Source organism: Heterodontus francisci, chromosome 26 (assembly GCF_036365525.1).
Source record: "Heterodontus francisci isolate sHetFra1 chromosome 26, sHetFra1.hap1, whole genome shotgun sequence".
NCBI classification, from domain to species: domain Eukaryota; kingdom Metazoa; phylum Chordata; class Chondrichthyes; order Heterodontiformes; family Heterodontidae; genus Heterodontus; species Heterodontus francisci.
Window position 1 is genome coordinate 13,203,956 of NC_090396.1, and position 19,422 is coordinate 13,223,377.

General features: G+C 40.2%; 1 protein-coding gene across 1 annotated transcript in view; it reads right to left on the reverse strand.

Moving 5' to 3' along the window:
- Positions 1 to 19,422, reverse strand: part of LOC137384487 (glutamate receptor ionotropic, NMDA 2C-like) — a 397,390-nt gene that overhangs the window by 238,536 nt on the left and 139,432 nt on the right. Inside the window, exon 2 of the mRNA XM_068058626.1 lies at positions 11,544 to 12,136. Within this exon, the coding sequence (XP_067914727.1) occupies positions 11,544 to 12,136 (593 nt within the window). The remainder of the gene's footprint in view (positions 1 to 11,543; positions 12,137 to 19,422) is intronic.

Below are 19,422 nucleotides of genomic sequence, written 5' to 3' on the forward strand. Positions count from 1 at the left end.
CTGTAAACGATCACTGTCTATTATGGATCATTAACTGTAAACATTCACTGTCTATTATGGATCATTACCTGTAAATGATCACTGTCTATTATGGATCATTACCTGTAAACGATCACTGTCTATCATGGATCATTACCTGTAAATGATCACTGTCTATTATGGATCATTACCTGTAAATGATCACTGTCTATCATGGATCATTACCTGTAAATGATCACTGTCTATTATGGATCATTACCTGTAAACGATTACTGTCCATTATGGATCATTACCTGTAAACGATCACTGTAGATTATGGATCATTACCTGTAAATGATCACTGTCTATTATGGATCATTACCTGTATACGATCACTGTCTATTATGGATCATTACCTGTAAACGATCACTGTCTATTATGGATCATTACCTGCAAATGATCACTGTCTATTATGGATCATTACCTGTAAGTGATCACTGTCCATTATGGATGATTACCTGTATCCGATCACTGTCTATTATGGATCATTACCTGTAAGTGATCACTGTCCATTATGGATGATTACCTGTATCCGATCACTGTCTATTATGGATCATTACCTGTATCCGATCACTGTCTATTATGGATCATTACCTGTAAGTGATCACTGTCCATTATGGATGATTACCTGTATCCGATCACTGTCTATTATGGATCATTACCTGTAAGTGATCACTGTCCATTATGGATGATTACCTGTATCCGATCACTGTCTATTATGGATCATTACCTGGAAACGATCACTGTCCATTATGGATCATTACCTGGAAATGATCACTGTCTATTATGGATCATTACCTGTAAACAATCACTGTCTATTATGGATCATTACCTGTAAACGATCACTGTCTGTTATGGATCATTACCTGTAAACATTCACTGTCTATCATGGATCATTACCTGTAAATGATCACTGTTTATTATGGATCATTACCTGTATACGATCACTGTTTATTATGGATTATTACCTGTAAATGATCACTGTCCATTATGGATCATTGCCTGTAAATGATCACTGTCTATTATGGATCATTACCTGTAGACGATCACTGTTCATATGGATCATTACCTGTAAACGATCACTGTCTATCATGGATCATTACCTGTAAATGATCACTGTCCATTATGGATCATTACCTGTATCCGATCACTGTCCATTATGAATCATTACCTGTAAACGATCACTGTCTATTATGGATCATTACCTGTAAATGATCACTGTCCGTTATGGATCATTACCTGTAAACGATCACTGTCTATTATGGATCATTACCTGTAAATGATCACTGTCTATTATGGATCATTACCTGTAAACGATCACTGTCTATTATGGATCATTACCAGTAAATGATCGCTGTCCATTATGGATCATTACCTGTAAATGATCACTGTCCATTATGGATCATTACCTGTATCCGATCACTGTCTATTATGGATCATTACCTGTAAACGATCACTGTCTATTATGGATCATTACCTGTAAATGATCACTGTCCGTTATGGATCATTACCTGTAAACGATCACTGTCTATTATGGATCATTACCTGTAAACGATCACTGTCTATAATGGATCATTACCTGTAAAGCTTTAATGTTTATAATGGATAAATCCATGTAAACATTCACTGTCTGTTATGGATCATTACCTGTAAATGATCACTGCCTATTATGGATCATTACCTGTAAACGATCACTGTCCATTATGGATCATTACCTGTAAATGATCACTGTCCATTATGGATCATTACCTGTAAACATTCACTTTCTATAATGGATCATTACCTGTAAATGATCACTGTCCATTATGGATCATTACCTGGAAATGATCACTGTCCATTATGGATCATTACCTGTATACGATCACTGTCTATTATGGATCATTACCTGTAAACGATCACTGTCTATTATGGATCATTACCTGTAAACGATCACTGTCTGTTATGGATCATTACCTGTAAACATTCACTGTCTATAATGGATCATTACCTGTAAATGATCACTGTCTCTTATGGATTATTACCTGTAAATGATCACTGTCCATTATGGATCATTGCCTGTAAATGATCACTGTCCATTATGAATCATTACCTGTATACGATCACTGTTCATATGGATCATTACCTGTAAACGATCACTGTCTATTATGGATCATTACCTGTAAATGATCACTGTCCGTTTTGGATCATTACCTGTAAACGATCACTGTCTATTATGGATCATTACCTGTAAATGATCACTGTCCCTTTTGGATCATTACCTGTAAATGATCACTGTCTATAAAGGATCATTACATGTAAAGCGTTAATGTTTATAACGGATATATCCCTGTAAACATTCACTGACTATTATGGATCATTACCTGTAAATGATCACTGTCTATTATGGATCATTACCTGTAAATGATCACTGTCCATTATGAATCATTACCTGTAAATGATCACTGTCTATTATGGATCATTACCTGTAAATGATCACTGTCCCTTTTGGATCATTACCTGTAAATGATCACTGTCTATAAAGGATCATTACATGTAAAGCGTTAATGTTTATAACGGATATATCCCTGTAAACATTCACTGACTATTATGGATCATTACCTGTAAATGATCACTGTCTATAAAGGATCATTACATGTAAAGCGTTAATGTTTATAACGGATATATCCCTGTAAACATTCACTGACTATTATGGATCATTACCTGTAAATGATCACTGTCTATTATGGATCATTACCTGTAAATGATCACTGTCCGTTATGGATCATTACCTGTAAACGATCACTGTCCCTTTTGGATCATTACCTGTAAATGATCACTGTGCATTATGGATCATTACCTGTAAACACTCACTGTCTATAATGGATCATTACCTGTAAATGAACACTGTCTATTATGGATCATTACCTGTAAACGATCACTGTCTATTATGGATCATTACCTGTAAACGATCACTGTCTATAAAGGATCATTACATGTAAAGCGTCAATGTTTATAACGGATATATCCCTGTAAACATTCACTGACTATTATGGATCATTACCTGTAAATGATCACTGTCTATTATGGATCATTACCTGTAAAGCTTTAATGTTTATAATGGATAATTACCTGTAAACATTCACTGTCTATTATGGATTATTACCTGTAAATGATCACTGTCTATTATGGATCATAACCTGTAAACGATCACTGTCTATTATGGATCATTACCTGTAAATGATCACTGTCCATTATGGATCATTACCTGTAAACGATCACTGTCTATAATGGATCATTACCTGTAAATGATCACATTCCATTATGGATCATTACCTGTAAATGATCACCGTCTATTATGGATCATTACCTGTAAATGATCACTGTCCATTATGGATCATTACCTGTAAACATTCACTGTCTATAATGGATCATTACCTGTAAACGATCACTGTCTATTATGGATCATTACCTGTAAACATTCACTGTCTATAATGGATCATTACCTGTAAATGATCACCGTCTATTATGGATCATTACCTGTAAATGATCACTGTCCATTATGGATCATTACCTGTAAACATTCACTGTCTATAATGGATCATTACCTGTAAACGATCACCGTCTATTATGGATCATTACCTGTAAATTATCACTGTCCATTATGGATCATTACCTGTAAACATTCACTGTCTATAATGGATCATTACCTGTAAACGATCACTGTCTATTATGGATCATTACCTGTAAATTATCACTGTCCATTATGGATCATTACCTGTAAACGAACACTGTCTATCATGGATCATTACCTGTAAATGATCACTGTCTATTATGGATCATTACCTGTAAACGATCACTGTCTATTATGGATCATAACTTGTAAATGATCACTGTCTATTATGGATCATTACCTGTAAAGCTTTAATGTTTATAATGGATAAAACCCTGTAAACATTCACTGTCTATTATGCATCATTACCTGTAAATGATCACTGTCCATTATGAATCATTACCTGTAAACGATCACTGTCTATTATGGATCATTACCTGTAAATGATCACTGTCCGTTATGGATCATTACCTGTAAACATTCACTGTCTATTATGGATCATTACCTGTATCCGATCACTGTCTATTATGCATCATTACCTGTAAATGATCACTGTCCATTATGAATCATTACCTGTAAACGATCACTGTCTATTATGGATCATTACCTGTAAATGATCACTGTCCGTTATGGATCATTACCTGTAAACATTCACTGTCTATTATGGATCATTACCTGTAAACGATCACTGTCTATTATGCATCATTACCTGTAAATGATCACTGTCCATTATGAATCATTACCTGTAAATGATCACTGTCTATTATGCATCATTACCTGTAAATGATCACTGTCCATTATGAATCATTACCTGTAAACGATCACTGTCTATTATGCATCATTACCTGTAAACGATCACTGTCTATTATGGATCATTACCTGTAAATGATCACTGTCCGTTATGGATCATTACCTGTAAACGATCACTGTCCATTATGAATCATTACCTGTAAATGATCACTGTCTATTATGCATCATTACCTGTAAATGATCACTGTCCATTATGAATCATTACCTGTAAATGATCACTGTCTATTATGCATCATTACCTGTAAATGATCACTGTCCATTATGGATCATTACCTGTAAATGATCACTGTCCATTATGAATCATTACCTGTAAATGATCACTGTCTATTATGCATCATTACCTGTAAATGATCACTGTCCATTATGAATCATTACCTGTAAATGATCACTGTCTATTATGCATCATTACCTGTAAATGATCACTGTCCATTATGAATCATTACCTGTAAACGATCACTGTCTATTATGCATCATTACCTGTAAACGATCACTGTCTATTATGGATCATTACCTGTAAATGATCACTGTCCGTTATGGATCATTACCTGTAAACGATCACTGTCTATTATGGATCATTACCTGTAAATGATCACTGTCCCTTTTGGATCATTACCTGTAAATGATCACTGTGCATTATGGATCATTACCTGTAAACACTCACTGTCTATAATGGATCATTACCTGTAAATGAACACTGTCTATTATGGATCATTACCTGTAAACGATCACTGTCTATTATGGATCATTACCTGTAAACGATCACTGTCTATAAAGGATCATTACATGTAAAGCGTTAATGTTTATAACGGATATATCCCTGTAAACATTCACTGACTATTATGCATCATTACCTGTAAATGATCACTGTCTATTATGGATCATTACCTGTAAACGATCACTGTCTATAATGGATCATTACCTGTAAAGCTTTAATGTTTATAATGGATAAAACCCTGTAAACATTCACTGTCTATTATGGATCATTACCTGTAAACATTCACTGTCTATTATGGATTATTACCTGTAAATGATCACTGTCTATTATGGATCATAACCTGTAAACGATCACTGTCTATTATGGATCATTACCTGTAAATGATCACTGTCCATTATGGATCATTACCTGTAAACGATCACTGTCTATTATGGATCATTACCTGTAAATGATCACATTCCATTATGGATCATTACCTGTAAATGATCACTGTCCATTATGGATCATTACCTGTAAACATTCACTGTCTATAATGGATCATTACCTGTAAACGATCACTGTCTATTATGGATCATTACCTGTAAATTATCACTGTCCATTATGGATCATTACCTGTAAACGATCACTGTCTATCATGGATCATTACCTGTAAATGATCACTGTCTATTATGGATCATTACCTGTAAACGATCACTGTCTATTATGGATCATAACTTGTAAATGATCACTGTCTATTATGGATCATTACCTGTAAAGCTTTAATGTTTATAAAGGATAAAACCCTGTAAACATTCACTGTCTATTATGGATCATTACCTGTAAATGATCACTGTCTATTATGGATCATTACCTGTATACGATCACTGTCTATTATGGATCATTACCTGTAAACGATCACTGTCTGTTATGGATCATTACCTGTAAACATTCACTGTCTATAATGGATCATTACCTGTAAATGATCACTGTCTCTTATGGATCATTACCTGTATACGATCACTGTTTATTATGGATTATTACCTGTAAATGATCACTGTCCATTATGGATCATTGCCTGTAAATGATCACTGTCTATTATGGATCATTACCTGTAGACGATCACTGTTCATATGGATCATTACCTGTAAACGATCACTGTCTATCATGGATCATTACCTGTAAATGATCACTGTCCATTATGGATCATTACCTGTATCCGATCACTGTCTATTATGGATCATTACCTGTAAATGATCACTGTCCATTATGAATCATTACCTGTAAACGATCACTGTCTATTATAGATCATTACCTGTAAATGATCACTGTCCATTATGAATCATTACCTGTAAACGATCACTGTCTATTATGGATCATTACCTGTAAATGATCACTGTCCATTATGAATCATTACCTGTAAACGATCACTGTCTATTATGGATCATTACCTGTAAATGATCACTGTCCGTTATGGATCATTACCTGTAAACGATCACTGTCTATTATGGATCATTACCTGTAAACGATCACTGTCTATTATGGATCATTACCTGTAAATGATCACTGTCCGTTATGGATCATTACCTGTAAACGATCACTGTCTATTATGGATCATTACCTGTAAATGATCACTGTCCGTTATGGATCATTACCTGTAAATGATCACTGTGCATTATGGATCATTACCTGTAAATGATCACTGTCCGTTATGGATCATTACCTGTAAATGATCACTGTGCATTATGGATCATTACCTGTAAACGATCACTGTCTATTATGGATCATTACCTGTAAATGATCACTGTCCATTATGAATCATTACCTGTAAACGATCACTGTCTATTATGGATCATTACCTGTAAACGATCACTGTCTATTATGGATCATTACCTGTAAATGATCACTGTCCGTTATGGATCATTACCTGTAAATGATCACTGTGCATTATGGATCATTACCTGTAAACGATCACTGTCTATTATGGATCATTACCTGTAAATGATCACTGTCCATTATGAATCATTACCTGTAAACGATCACTGTCTATTATGGATCATTACCTGTAAACGATCACTGTCTATTATGGATCATTACCTGTAAATGATCACTGTCCGTTATGGATCATTACCTGTAAACGATCACTGTCTATTATGGATCATTACCTGTAAATGATCACTGTCTATAATGGATCATTACCTGTATCCGATCACTGTCTATTATGGATCATTACCTGTAAATGATCACTGTGCATTATGGATCATTACCTGTAAACACTCACTGTCTATAATGGATCATTACCTGTAAATGAACACTGTCTATTATGGATCATTACCTGTAAATGATCACTGTGCATTATGGATCATTACCTGTAAACACTCACTGTCTATAATGGATCATTACCTGTAAACGATCACTGTCTATAAAGGATCATTACATGTAAAGCGTTAATGTTTATAACGGATATATCCCTGTAAACATTCACTGACTATTATGGATCATTACCTGTAAATGATCACTGTCTATTATGGATCATTACCTGTAAATGATCACTGTCCATTATGGATCATTACCTGTATCCGATCACTGTCTATTGTGGATCATTACCTGTAAACGATCACTGTCTATTATGGATCATTACCTGTATCCGATCACTGTCTATTATGGATCATTACCTGTAAATGATCACTGTCTATTATGGATCATTACCTGTAAACGATCACTGTCTATTATGGATCATTACCTGTAAACGATCACTGTCTATTATGGATCATTACCTGTATCCGATCACTGTCTATTATGGATCATTACCTGTAAATGATCACTGTCTATTATGGATCATTACCTGTATCCGATCACTGTCTATTATGGATCATTACCTGTAAATGATCACTGTCTATTATGGATCATTACCTGTAAACGATCACTGTCTATTATGGATCATTACCTGTAAACGATCACTGTCTATTATGGATCATTACCTGTAAATGATCACTGTCCGTTATGGATCATTACCTGTAAACGATCACTGTCTATAATGGATCATTACCTGTAAATGAACACTGTCTATTATGGATCATTACCTGTAAATGATCACTGTGCATTATGGATCATTACCTGTAAACACTCACTGTCTATAATGGATCATTACCTGTAAATGAACACTGTCTATTATGGATCATTACCTGTAAATGATCACTGTGCATTATGGATCATTACCTGTAAACACTCACTGTCTATAATGGATCATTACCTGTAAACGATCACTGTCTATAAAGGATCATTACATGTAAAGCGTTAATGTTTATAACGGATATATCCCTGTAAACATTCACTGACTATTATGGATCATTACCTGTAAATGATCACTGTCTATTATGGATCATTACCTGTAAATGATCACTGTCCATTATGGATCATTACCTGTATCCGATCACTGTCTATTATGCATCATTACCTGTAAACGATCACTGTCCATTATGAATCATTACCTGTAAACGATCACTGTCTATTATGGATCATTACCTGTAAATGATCACTGTCCGTTATGGATCATTACCTGTAAACGATCACTGTCTATTATGCATCATTACCTGTAAATGATCACTGTCCATTATGAATCATTACCTGTAAACGATCACTGTCTATTATGGATCATTACCTGTAAATGATCACTGTCCATTATGGATCATTACCTGTAAATGATCACTGTCCATTATGGATCATTACCTGTATCCGATCACTGTCTATTATGCATCATTACCTGTAAATGATCACTGTCCATTATGAATCATTACCTGTAAACGATCACTGTCTATTATGGATCATTACCTGTAAATGATCACTGTCCGTTATGGATCATTACCTGTAAATGATCACTGTCCCTTTTGGATCATTACCTGTAAATGATCACTGTGCATTATGGATCATTACCTGTAAACACTCACTGTCTATAATGGATCATTACCTGTAAATGAACACTGTCTATTATGGATCATTACCTGTAAACGATCACTGTCTATAAAGGATCATTACATGTAAAGCGTTAATGTTTATAACGGATATATCCCTGTAAACATTCTCTGTCTATTATGGATCATTACCTGTAAATGATCACTGTCCATTATGGATCATTACCTGTAAATGATCACTGTCCATTATGGATCATTACCTGTATCCGATCACTGTCTATTATGCATCATTACCTGTAAATGATCACTGTCCATTATGAATCATTACCTGTAAACGATCACTGTCTATTATGGATCATTACCTGTAAATGATCACTGTCCGTTATGGATCATTACCTGTAAACGATCACTGTCTATTATGGATCATTACCTGTAAATGATCACTGTCCGTTATGGATCATTACCTGTAAACGATCACTGTCTATTATGGATCATTACCTGTAAACACTCACTGTCTATAATGGATCATTACCTGTAAATGAACACTGTCTATTATGGATCATTACCTGTAAACGATCACTGTCTATTATGGATCATTACCTGTAAACGATCACTGTCTATAAAGGATCATTACATGTAAAGCGTTAATGTTTATAACGGATATATCCCTGTAAACATTCACTGACTATTATGGATCATTACCTGTAAATAATCACTGTCTATTATGGATCATTACCTGTAAACGATCACTGTCTATAATGGATCATTACCTGTAAAGCTTTAATGTTTATAATGGATAATTACCTGTAAACATTCACTGTCTATTATGGATCATTACCTGTAAACATTCACTGTCTATTATGGATTATTACCTGTAAATGATCACTGTCTATTATGGATCATAACCTGTAAACGATCACTGTCTATTATGGATCATTACCTGTAAATGATCACTGTCCATTATGGATCATTACCTGTAAATGATCACATTCCATTATGGATCATTACCTGTAAATGATCACTGTCCATTATGGATCATTACCTGTAAACATTCACTGTCTATAATGGATCATTACCTGTAAACGATCACCGTCTATTATGGATCATTACCTGTAAATGATCACTGTCTATTATGGATCATTACCTGTAAATGATCACTGTCCATTATGGATCATTACCTGTAAACATTCACTGTCTATAATGGATCATTACCTGTAAACGATCACCGTCTATTATGGATCATTACCTGTAAATGATCACATTCCATTATGGATCATTACCTGTAAATGATCACTGTCCATTATGGATCATTACCTGTAAACATTCACTGTCTATAATGGATCATTACCTGTAAACGATCACCGTCTATTATGGATCATTACCTGTAAATGATCACTGTCCGTTATGGATCATTACCTGTAAACATTCACTGTCTATAATGGATCATTACCTGTAAACGATCACCGTCTATTATGGATCATTACCTGTAAATTATCACTGTCCATTATGGATCATTACCTGTAAACATTCACTGTCTATAATGGATCATTACCTGTAAACGATCACTGTCTATTATGGATCATTACCTGTAAACGATCACTGTCTATAATGGATCATTACCTGTAAATGATCACTGTCTATTATGGATCATTACCTGTAAACGATCACTGTCTATCATGGATCATTACCTGTAAATGATCACTGTCTATTATGGATCATTACCTGTAAACGATCACTGTCTATTATGGATCATTACCTGTAAATAATCACTGTCTATTATGGATCATTACCTGGAAACGATCACTGTCTATTATGGATCATTACTTGTAAATGATCACTGTCTATTATGGATCATTACCTGTAAAGCTTTAATGTTTATAATGGATAAAACCCTGTAAACATTCACTGTCTATTATGGATCATTACCTGTAAATGATCACTGTCTATTATGGATCATTACCTGTAAAGCTTTAATGTTTATAATGGATAAATCCCTATAAACATTCACTGTCTATTTTGGATCATTACCTGTAAACATTCACTGTCTATTATGGATCATTACCTGTAAACATTCACTGTCTATAATGGATCATTACCTGTAAAGCTTTAATGTTTATAATGGATACATCCCGGTGAACATTCACTGTCTGTTATGGATCATTACCTGTCAAGCTTTAATGTTTATAATGGATAAATCCCTGGAAACATTCACTGTCTATAATAAATCATTATCTGTAAACGATCACTGTTTATAATGGATCAATCCCTGTAAACGATTACTGTTTATAATGGATCATTACCTGTGAACGATCACAGTCTATAATGGATCATTAACTAAACAATCACTGACAATGGATCATTAACTGTAAATGATCACTGTCTATAATGGATCATTACCTGAACGATCACTGATAATGGATCATTAACTGTGAACGTTCATTTTTTATTATTAACCATTACTTGTAAGTTGTCACTGTTTATAATGGATAGCTGTGATTAAATGATAGTTTTAATGGATCAGTACCTGTACAGTATGTTTCTTGTGCCCCCTTGAGCTGGATGCCTGCAGTCAGCACTTGGTCCTGGCATGTATCCGTATGCTTTGTAAAAACTCTCTGCACCTTTTGCAATGATTGCCACTCCATCCCTCACCCTCTGCTGTAAGCTCATCCTCCATCGCTCTGTCATTATGCTGATTAGCCCGACAGGAAACTGTTTTGCCACTCGTTCAGTGTTGCCCACGGTGATGCTGGGCAATATCCAGATGTAGCCTGGGCCAAGGAGATTAGCCTGTTCAGCCAATTCAAACAGGTATTCTGCCTCCTCTCTCGAGCAATACAGAATCAGAACCTGTGCATCAATCTGCTGCAGAAGTCTTGCTGTTTTGGAATTGTTTTCACTTCGTGTCATTTCAAGAGTAAGAGTTTGTTCAACTTCCCACCCATAATAGCTGGTTTCAATAAAAAGCTGAATGTGGTTTATGAAGTCTTGGTGTCCGGGGAAGAAGCTAGTGATGATGGCAAAGCTCCCCCAGTCGTACTCTTCCATTACTTTGAAAATGACCCTGATCTGTTGTTCCATGGAAGCACCCAACTGTAGAAATGCAGAATGCATCTCCTGCAATGGAAAGCAGAGTTAAACAGATTTCATCAATAGAAAAGGCCCTAACCACACTCACTCTGAAAGATACTGTCTGGTGAACAAGACTCAGTATGTGGGACAATGTCTGGTGAACAAGATTCGCTAGGGCTGTTGTTTGTCCTCCCTCCATCACACAGCATTCGAAACCTGTCCAAATGGACAGAGCTGGGGTACCATCATTAACATGTTATTGCAATTCACTGACAGGTTTACTGCCTGCGATTCACAGAACATGTAAGTGAGCAACCTTGCTATGATGCAATGGGCCTTACAAATAAAATCAACTCCTCGAGTGGTAGCAGAAGGATAAGACTGCAGCTGAACATATCACCCTACAAGGTACACAGAGTCTGACGTGAAGTCTTCACACAGTCTGATGTCAGGACTATAGAGGTTTTGACATCTGGTCTGCACAGAATCTGACAACAGGTCAACATAGACCTTGACAAGTGGTCTACAGAAACTCTGACATGAGTTATACATAGAACCTGACATCAGGACTAAACAGAGTCGACATTTGGTCTAAGCAGAATTTTACATGAGAAATACAATGAATCTGACATCAAGTCTAAGCAGAATCTGACATCAGGTCTCCACAAGTTTTATCAAGCCTATACAAATTCTGACATATGAACTACACAGAAACTGATGAGAATGACAAAAAATATGAAACGAGGGGCTCACTGAATCTGTTAACTGTTCTAAACAGAATCTGACATCAGATCTACACAGAAACGATCAGGACTACACAGAGTTTGACATCAGTTCTAGAAAGAATCACATAAGGTCCACCAAAGTTATACATTAGGACTACACAGTTCTTAAGATTAGGTAAACACAGAATCTGACATGAGGACTAAACATAATCTGAGATTAGTTTTACAGTTCGACATCAGGGGCTGAATTTTGTTCCGGGGTTGGGAACCGGACACCTGGAACATTTCCGGGTCCCATAGTTTCACGATGCTATTTTGAAATGTAAAGGGCCTAATTAGCCTGGGGGTGAGTTTGGCATCCAATCAGCAGTGTCGGGAGTAACCTGGAGGCAGGACCCAATAATGGAGGGCCCTTTGAAAAGGGGAATGCCAGCCATGACTAGGCTTACCGTTCACTGAAGCAATGGAGCAGCAGAGACCTCAGAGGGCCTGCGCTGGCTTGGGCAGGCATCCCCAGGTGGCACCACAATTTTCAGATGCCTCGTTTGAGGCTTTAACGGATGCAGTGTCCGAAAGGAGAGATGTTTTGTTCCCAGTGTCTGGAAGAAGAAATCTGCCAAGAGAAACAAAGAGGCCATGGTTGGGGTGGCCACGGAAGTCAGCAGCCAGGGACTCACCAGAAAGATTGGGTCCAAAGTTGGAAGAGATTCACTGACCTGATAAGGTCTGGTAAGGTGAGTGGCCAGTGGCACCCGGGTGATCAGTTACCAACTCTGTAAACACCAGCATGTATACCAGCTGACCTCAGAAAATGTCGTTAGTTCTCCCTAACGCTGTCAGATCAAGTGTCCAGTCACATCACTGAGAGAGCAGCCACCCTCAGATATGGGGCACTATTCAGAGGACAACATCACTAAGGGCCACATCAGCTCACATGTATGTCATGAGATGAGGGGAGGGCAGTCTACTCATGAATCATTCTGCTATCATCCTGCAGGGGAAGTGAGCCCATAACACTCGGGAAATGACTCCCACGAGCGGTGTTGTGGCCCAGCTCCACACTTTGACCCCAATGGAGGAGGCAGCACTGGAGAACGTCAGGGTGCTAACAAGTCAGTCAGTGGGCAATGGCAAGACAGGAGGCCGTGAACAGCAGGGTCATTTCATAGCTCTATCCTGAGGTGACGGGCATGGAGGAGACACCTGTCCAATGCGTGCTGTGAATCTTTGACCACAGTCCTCTCAGGGGTTGACTGTGCTGGGATGATTGTTGAGTGGGCCGAGTTCTCATTTCCACTTTCCTGTGTTTCCCACAGGGCCAGTTGCAGAGGGGGACCAGAGTGCACAAGCACAGTCCTCGCCGCACTCCTCGGCAGGGGGAGACTCACTAGAAAGAGCACCATCACATCATACCACCGTACTTTCCATCAGCACAGACACTAGGTTGGGCCCCCGAGTAGCATAGAAAAGAGGGCACTGGGTGAACCTCACATCACGTATGAGCCGGAGGTGGAGAGTGAAGCAGAGTCGGCTGTAGGCAGTCCCCCTCGGAGGACAGACCACAGTGACGCTCTACTTGGCAAAGATACTGGGCGTCAGGTGTCACAAACAAGGAGGGTCTTCCTTGAGAACCAGAGGCTGATAAGTTCCTGTTGTCGGAGTCAGTGGGTTATCTGGGTGCTGTTTTCCACATTTGTTGGCTTTTTTGTTTTCATTACAATATCACTTGTTTATGTTTCAATCAGATATGTGTTATTGATGTTTCATGTCAAAAAGGGGATGTAGTTTTGTTGAGTGGGTGGGGGGAATGAGTGCATGGGGGCCTGACTTTGCTGTATTTCCATGCTTTGTCATGTTGGAGAATGTTGGTGGTAGAAAGCTCATTCTGCATGGTCATGTCTGGTAATGGGGGTCATCGCAGAATGATAGCTCTCCATGCTGGAAGGTGAGTTCTGGGATCATCGGTCATAAGGGCTTGGAGGTGATCAAGTGAAATGCTCCTGAATTAGCGTGGCTCTCACAGCCATGCCAGCCTGTTCATCCAGAGATCTGGAATGGCATCGCCAGGCATCCTCCTAAGCCTGCGTGCTGGCCACCTCTGGAGTGATTCCTTCCTCCTCCTCTTAATCCCAGTCCTCTTCCGAGGTGGAGTGGCTTCTCCTCTGAATCCATCTCTAGGCCTCAGGCCTCTTTGCATCGTCATGTTGGGCAGGGCAGCAGACAACCACGATACGGGACACTCTGGCTGGCTTGTATTGGAGGGCACTACCTGACCGATCAAGGCAACAAAAGTGCATCTTCATGATGCCAATGGTCTGTTCAAAGCAGGTCCGTGCTGGTAGGTGGCTCTGGTTGTAGCGCCTCTCTCCATCTATGTCTGGGTACAGATGGGCATCAGGAGCCATCTCTTTAAGGAATAATTCTTATCCCCCAGCTACCACCAATGGAGTCTGGATGTGGGCCTGAAGAGGTGCGGCACCTGGGACTTGCGGAGGATAAAGGAGTCATGAAACTTCCCAGGAACCAGATGCAGACCAGCAAGATTCACTTCCTGTGGTCACAGACCAGCTGGACATTCAATGAATGGTAGTCCTTTCTGTTCAGGAATCTGACTGGCTGTTCTGTCGGTGCCTTGATGACAATATGGGTGCAATTGATGACCCCCTGAACCTGAGGGAATCCATCGATGGCAGAAAAGCCCAATGCCTTCTGTACCTGTGCTGGCCCATCATAGTGGATTTATTCCCCCGCCCTCCTGAATATGACATCCTTGACCTGCCTGATGCAGTGATGAGCTGCCATCTGGGATATGCTGTTTAGGTCTACAGCTGATTCCTGTAACAACCCACTTGCATAAAAATTCAGGGTGCCAGTGACCTTGATGACTGCAGGTAAGGGACTGCCTTCGGGTTACGAGGACTCAGGTTATTGTAGATCAGAGCACAAATATTTAAAACCATCTGCCTAGATAGGCGCAGCCTCCTAAGGCTCTGACGCTGCATCATTTGCAGGTAGCTGACTCTTGGGCGGTAGACCTGATGTCTTGGGAAGCGCCTTCTTCCCCTTTCAGCCTTGCAGTCCAGGAGGTTGTATCTGCTGAAGCTCATCCTGGATGCTCAGTTCAATGTGACAGTAGTCTGTTCCCATCTCAACTCCCTCAGATAGGGTTTGTTCATTTACCAGGCCTTCCCCTGCTAAGCCCAGCTGCCCTTGTGATGCCAGTGGCCTCACATCGCTCTCTAGCTTCCTACCACTCAACAGACAAATGCAAACCTTTCAGCTCCAGCGACGGTTACTCTGTTTGAGCAGTGGAGCTTTATTCTGTTCTTTTACAATTTGTTAAACAGCCCATCCAATAGCCCTCATGGCCCCTCGCAGTGTTCACGACTTCTACACACTGCCATGTTCCAGACATTGTGTTTTCCCCATGTCCTCCTATGGAAAATTGCAAACTGCTCCTGACAAGCCTTTCAATGAGTTCCACAATGAGCTCAACAGCAATCAATTGGAAGCGTGCGAGGTTCCCGTTCCCTCCCTCTGGCATCCCTTTAAAAATTGCTTTGCATTCTGGAGGAGAGGAACCCAGTACCGACCTCCAAGAAAGTGATTTTCAAATCCCACATGCACTCACTCCTGCACCCACTGGCATTTCAAAATTCAGCCCCAGGTCTCCACTGAATCTGACATGAGAATTACAATCAATCTGATATCAGATCTACACAGGGTGAGACATCAGGTCTACACAGAATCTGACACCAGGTCTGCACACAGTCAGGCACTAGAACAACAGAAACAAAAACAAGAAATGCTGGAACCACTCAGCAGGTCTGGCAGCATCTGTGGAAAGAGAAGCAGAGTTAACGTTTCGGGTCAGTGACCCTTCTTCGGAACTGACAAATATTAGAAAAGTCACAGATTATAAGCAAGTGAGGTGGGGGTGGGGCAAGAGATAACAAAGGAGAAGGTGCAGATTGGACCAGGCCACATAGCTGACCAAAAGGTCACGGAGCAAAGGCAAACAATATGTTAATGGTGTGTTGAAAGACAAAGCATTAGTACAGATTAGGTGTGAATACACTGAATATTGAACAGCTGCAAGTGCAAACCTGAAAATAAACCTGAAAAAAACAGTGGGTAAGCAAACTGAACAAACTAAGATGAAATGAAATAAATGCAAAAAAAGATTGTAAAAAATGTAAAAAAGAATGTAAAAAAAAAAGGAAGAAAAAATAACTAAAAATGTAAGTAAAATGGGGGGCTGTCATGCTCTGAAATTATTGAACTCAAATGTTCAATAATTGTCCATTAGAACAACAGAGTCTGACATCAGGTTTGCACAGGTTATAACGTCAGGTCTACAAAGAATGTGCCATCAGGACAACAACCTCTGACATCAGGACTGCACAGAATCTGACATCAGGGGCTGAATTTTGTGGCTAGGTCCCAGGTCCGGCCATTGGGCATGGAAGCAGGAGCTGCTGGTGCTGGGGAGGGATTGACCGACCACAAGCGATTTTCTGGTGGCTGGCCAATGAAGAGTCAGTAGGCACAGGGGCTGACCACTAAGGCAGCAGGGGTGGCGGAGGCAGTATGAGGTCACACGATGGCAGTTGCTGGCGCCATATTTAAAGGGCTGCCAGGACTCAGTATCATGGGGACTACCAGGACAGCTGCGGAAGGGAAGGAAATTGGCAGAGACAATGGCGGATGGAAGACCCAGGGTGGCCCCACAGTTCAACAATGCCTCCCTGAAAGCTCTCCTCCACATTGCAAGGGCAAGGTGGGAGGTTCTCTTCCCCAGGGACAGGAGGAGACTGGCCTGAACGACCAAGCAAGCCTGGACGGAGATTACAGAGGAGGTCGGCAGATGTGGGGTCACCCTCAGAACCTGGCTCCAGTACCACAAACACATTACTGACTTATTTGTTCTGCCAAGGTGAGGACTCCATACCTCTTTTCTCTTTGGGGCTTGCATGTGGTAACGCGAGAGGATGCATTTGTTGGAGAGGGAGTGACCACCCAGTCAGTGGCAATGGAGTCAGGCAGCAGCATATGCTGTCAGAGAAATGGCTGCATCTCGGTGAGAAGTGGCCATCTGCGATTGCTGACTCCAGCAAGGTCCCTCCAGAGTGGCCACATGCAGGAGGCATCCGTGTGTTCCCATCATGGACAGCGGGGCTGCCACCAGCATAGGCATTGTGCTGGTCTCTGTGGGGTAACTAACAGTGTTTAGCTTTGTGCTTGCAGGAAAAGACAGCCCATAACATTAAGGAACCAGCCAAGGTACAGTGACGCAGTGGTTAGCACTGCAGCCTCACAGCTCCAGTGACCTGGGTTTGATTCTGGGTACTGCCTGTGCGGAGTTTGCAAGTTCTTCCTGTGAACGCGTGGGTTTTCGCCAGGTGCTCTGGTTTCCTTCCACAGCCAAAGACTTGCAGGTTAATAGGTAAATTGGCCATTATAAATTGCCCCTAGTATAGGTAGGTGGTAGGGGAATCAAGGGAAGGTGGGGATGGGGTAGGAATATGGGATTAATGTAGGATCAGGTGGCAGGACTATATCTCCAACACAGAAGTCCTTGAAGCGGCCAACATCCCCAGCTTATACACACTACTGAGTCAGCGGCGCTTGAGATGGCTTGGCCATGTGAGCCGCATGGAAGATGGCAGGATCCCCAAAGACACATTGTACAGCGAGCTCGCCACTGGTATCAGACCCACCGGCCGTCCATGTCTCCGTTATAAAGACGTCTGCAAACGCGACATGAAATCGTGTGACATTGATCACAAGTCGTGGGAGTCAGTTGCCAGCATTCGCCAGAGCTGGCGGGCAGCCATAAAGACAGGGCTAAATTGTGGCGAGTCGAAGAGACTTAGTAGTTGGCAGGAAAAAAGACAGAGGCGCAAGGGGAGAGCCAACTGTGCAACAGCCCCAACAAACAAATTTCTCTGCAGCACCTGTGGAAGAGCCTGTCACTCCAGAATTGGCCTTTATAGCCACTCCAGGCGCTGCTTCACAAACCACTGACCACCTCCAGGCGCGTATCCATTGTCTCTCGAGATAAGGAGGCCCAAAAGAAAGAAGTATAAATGGGTGGTTGATGGTCAGCACAGACTCGGTGGGCCAAAGGGCCTGTTTCAGTGCTGTATCTCTAAATAAAAATAAAATAATAACTAAATAAGATTGATGGAAGGGTTTCATACCTGGCCATCTGATTCCCAATGGAGGAGGGGCTGTTGGAATTGGCAGGGCAGCATGGGGGCTGCTCCATCGCAGATGGCAAGAGAGGAGTGCAGACAAAGGAGACTGAGTGGCCAAGTGTATCAGCACAAGGGAGACTCTGGCGCGCATGAGGCCTAGTGCTCATGTGTCCACCACTAGAAACATGGAGCTCCTGTTCTGATGAAAGGTCACAGATTTGAAACGTTAACTCTTTTTTCTCTCCACAGATACTGCCTGACCTGCTGAGTATTTCCAGCACTTTCTGTTTTTGTTTCAGATTTTCAGCATCTGCAGTATTTTGCTTTTGTGGAGAAGTGCATCTGTGGACTCCTCTCAGGGCACTCCTGGTGTGAACAGCAGCTCCTTAGCCCCTCTACTAGTGAC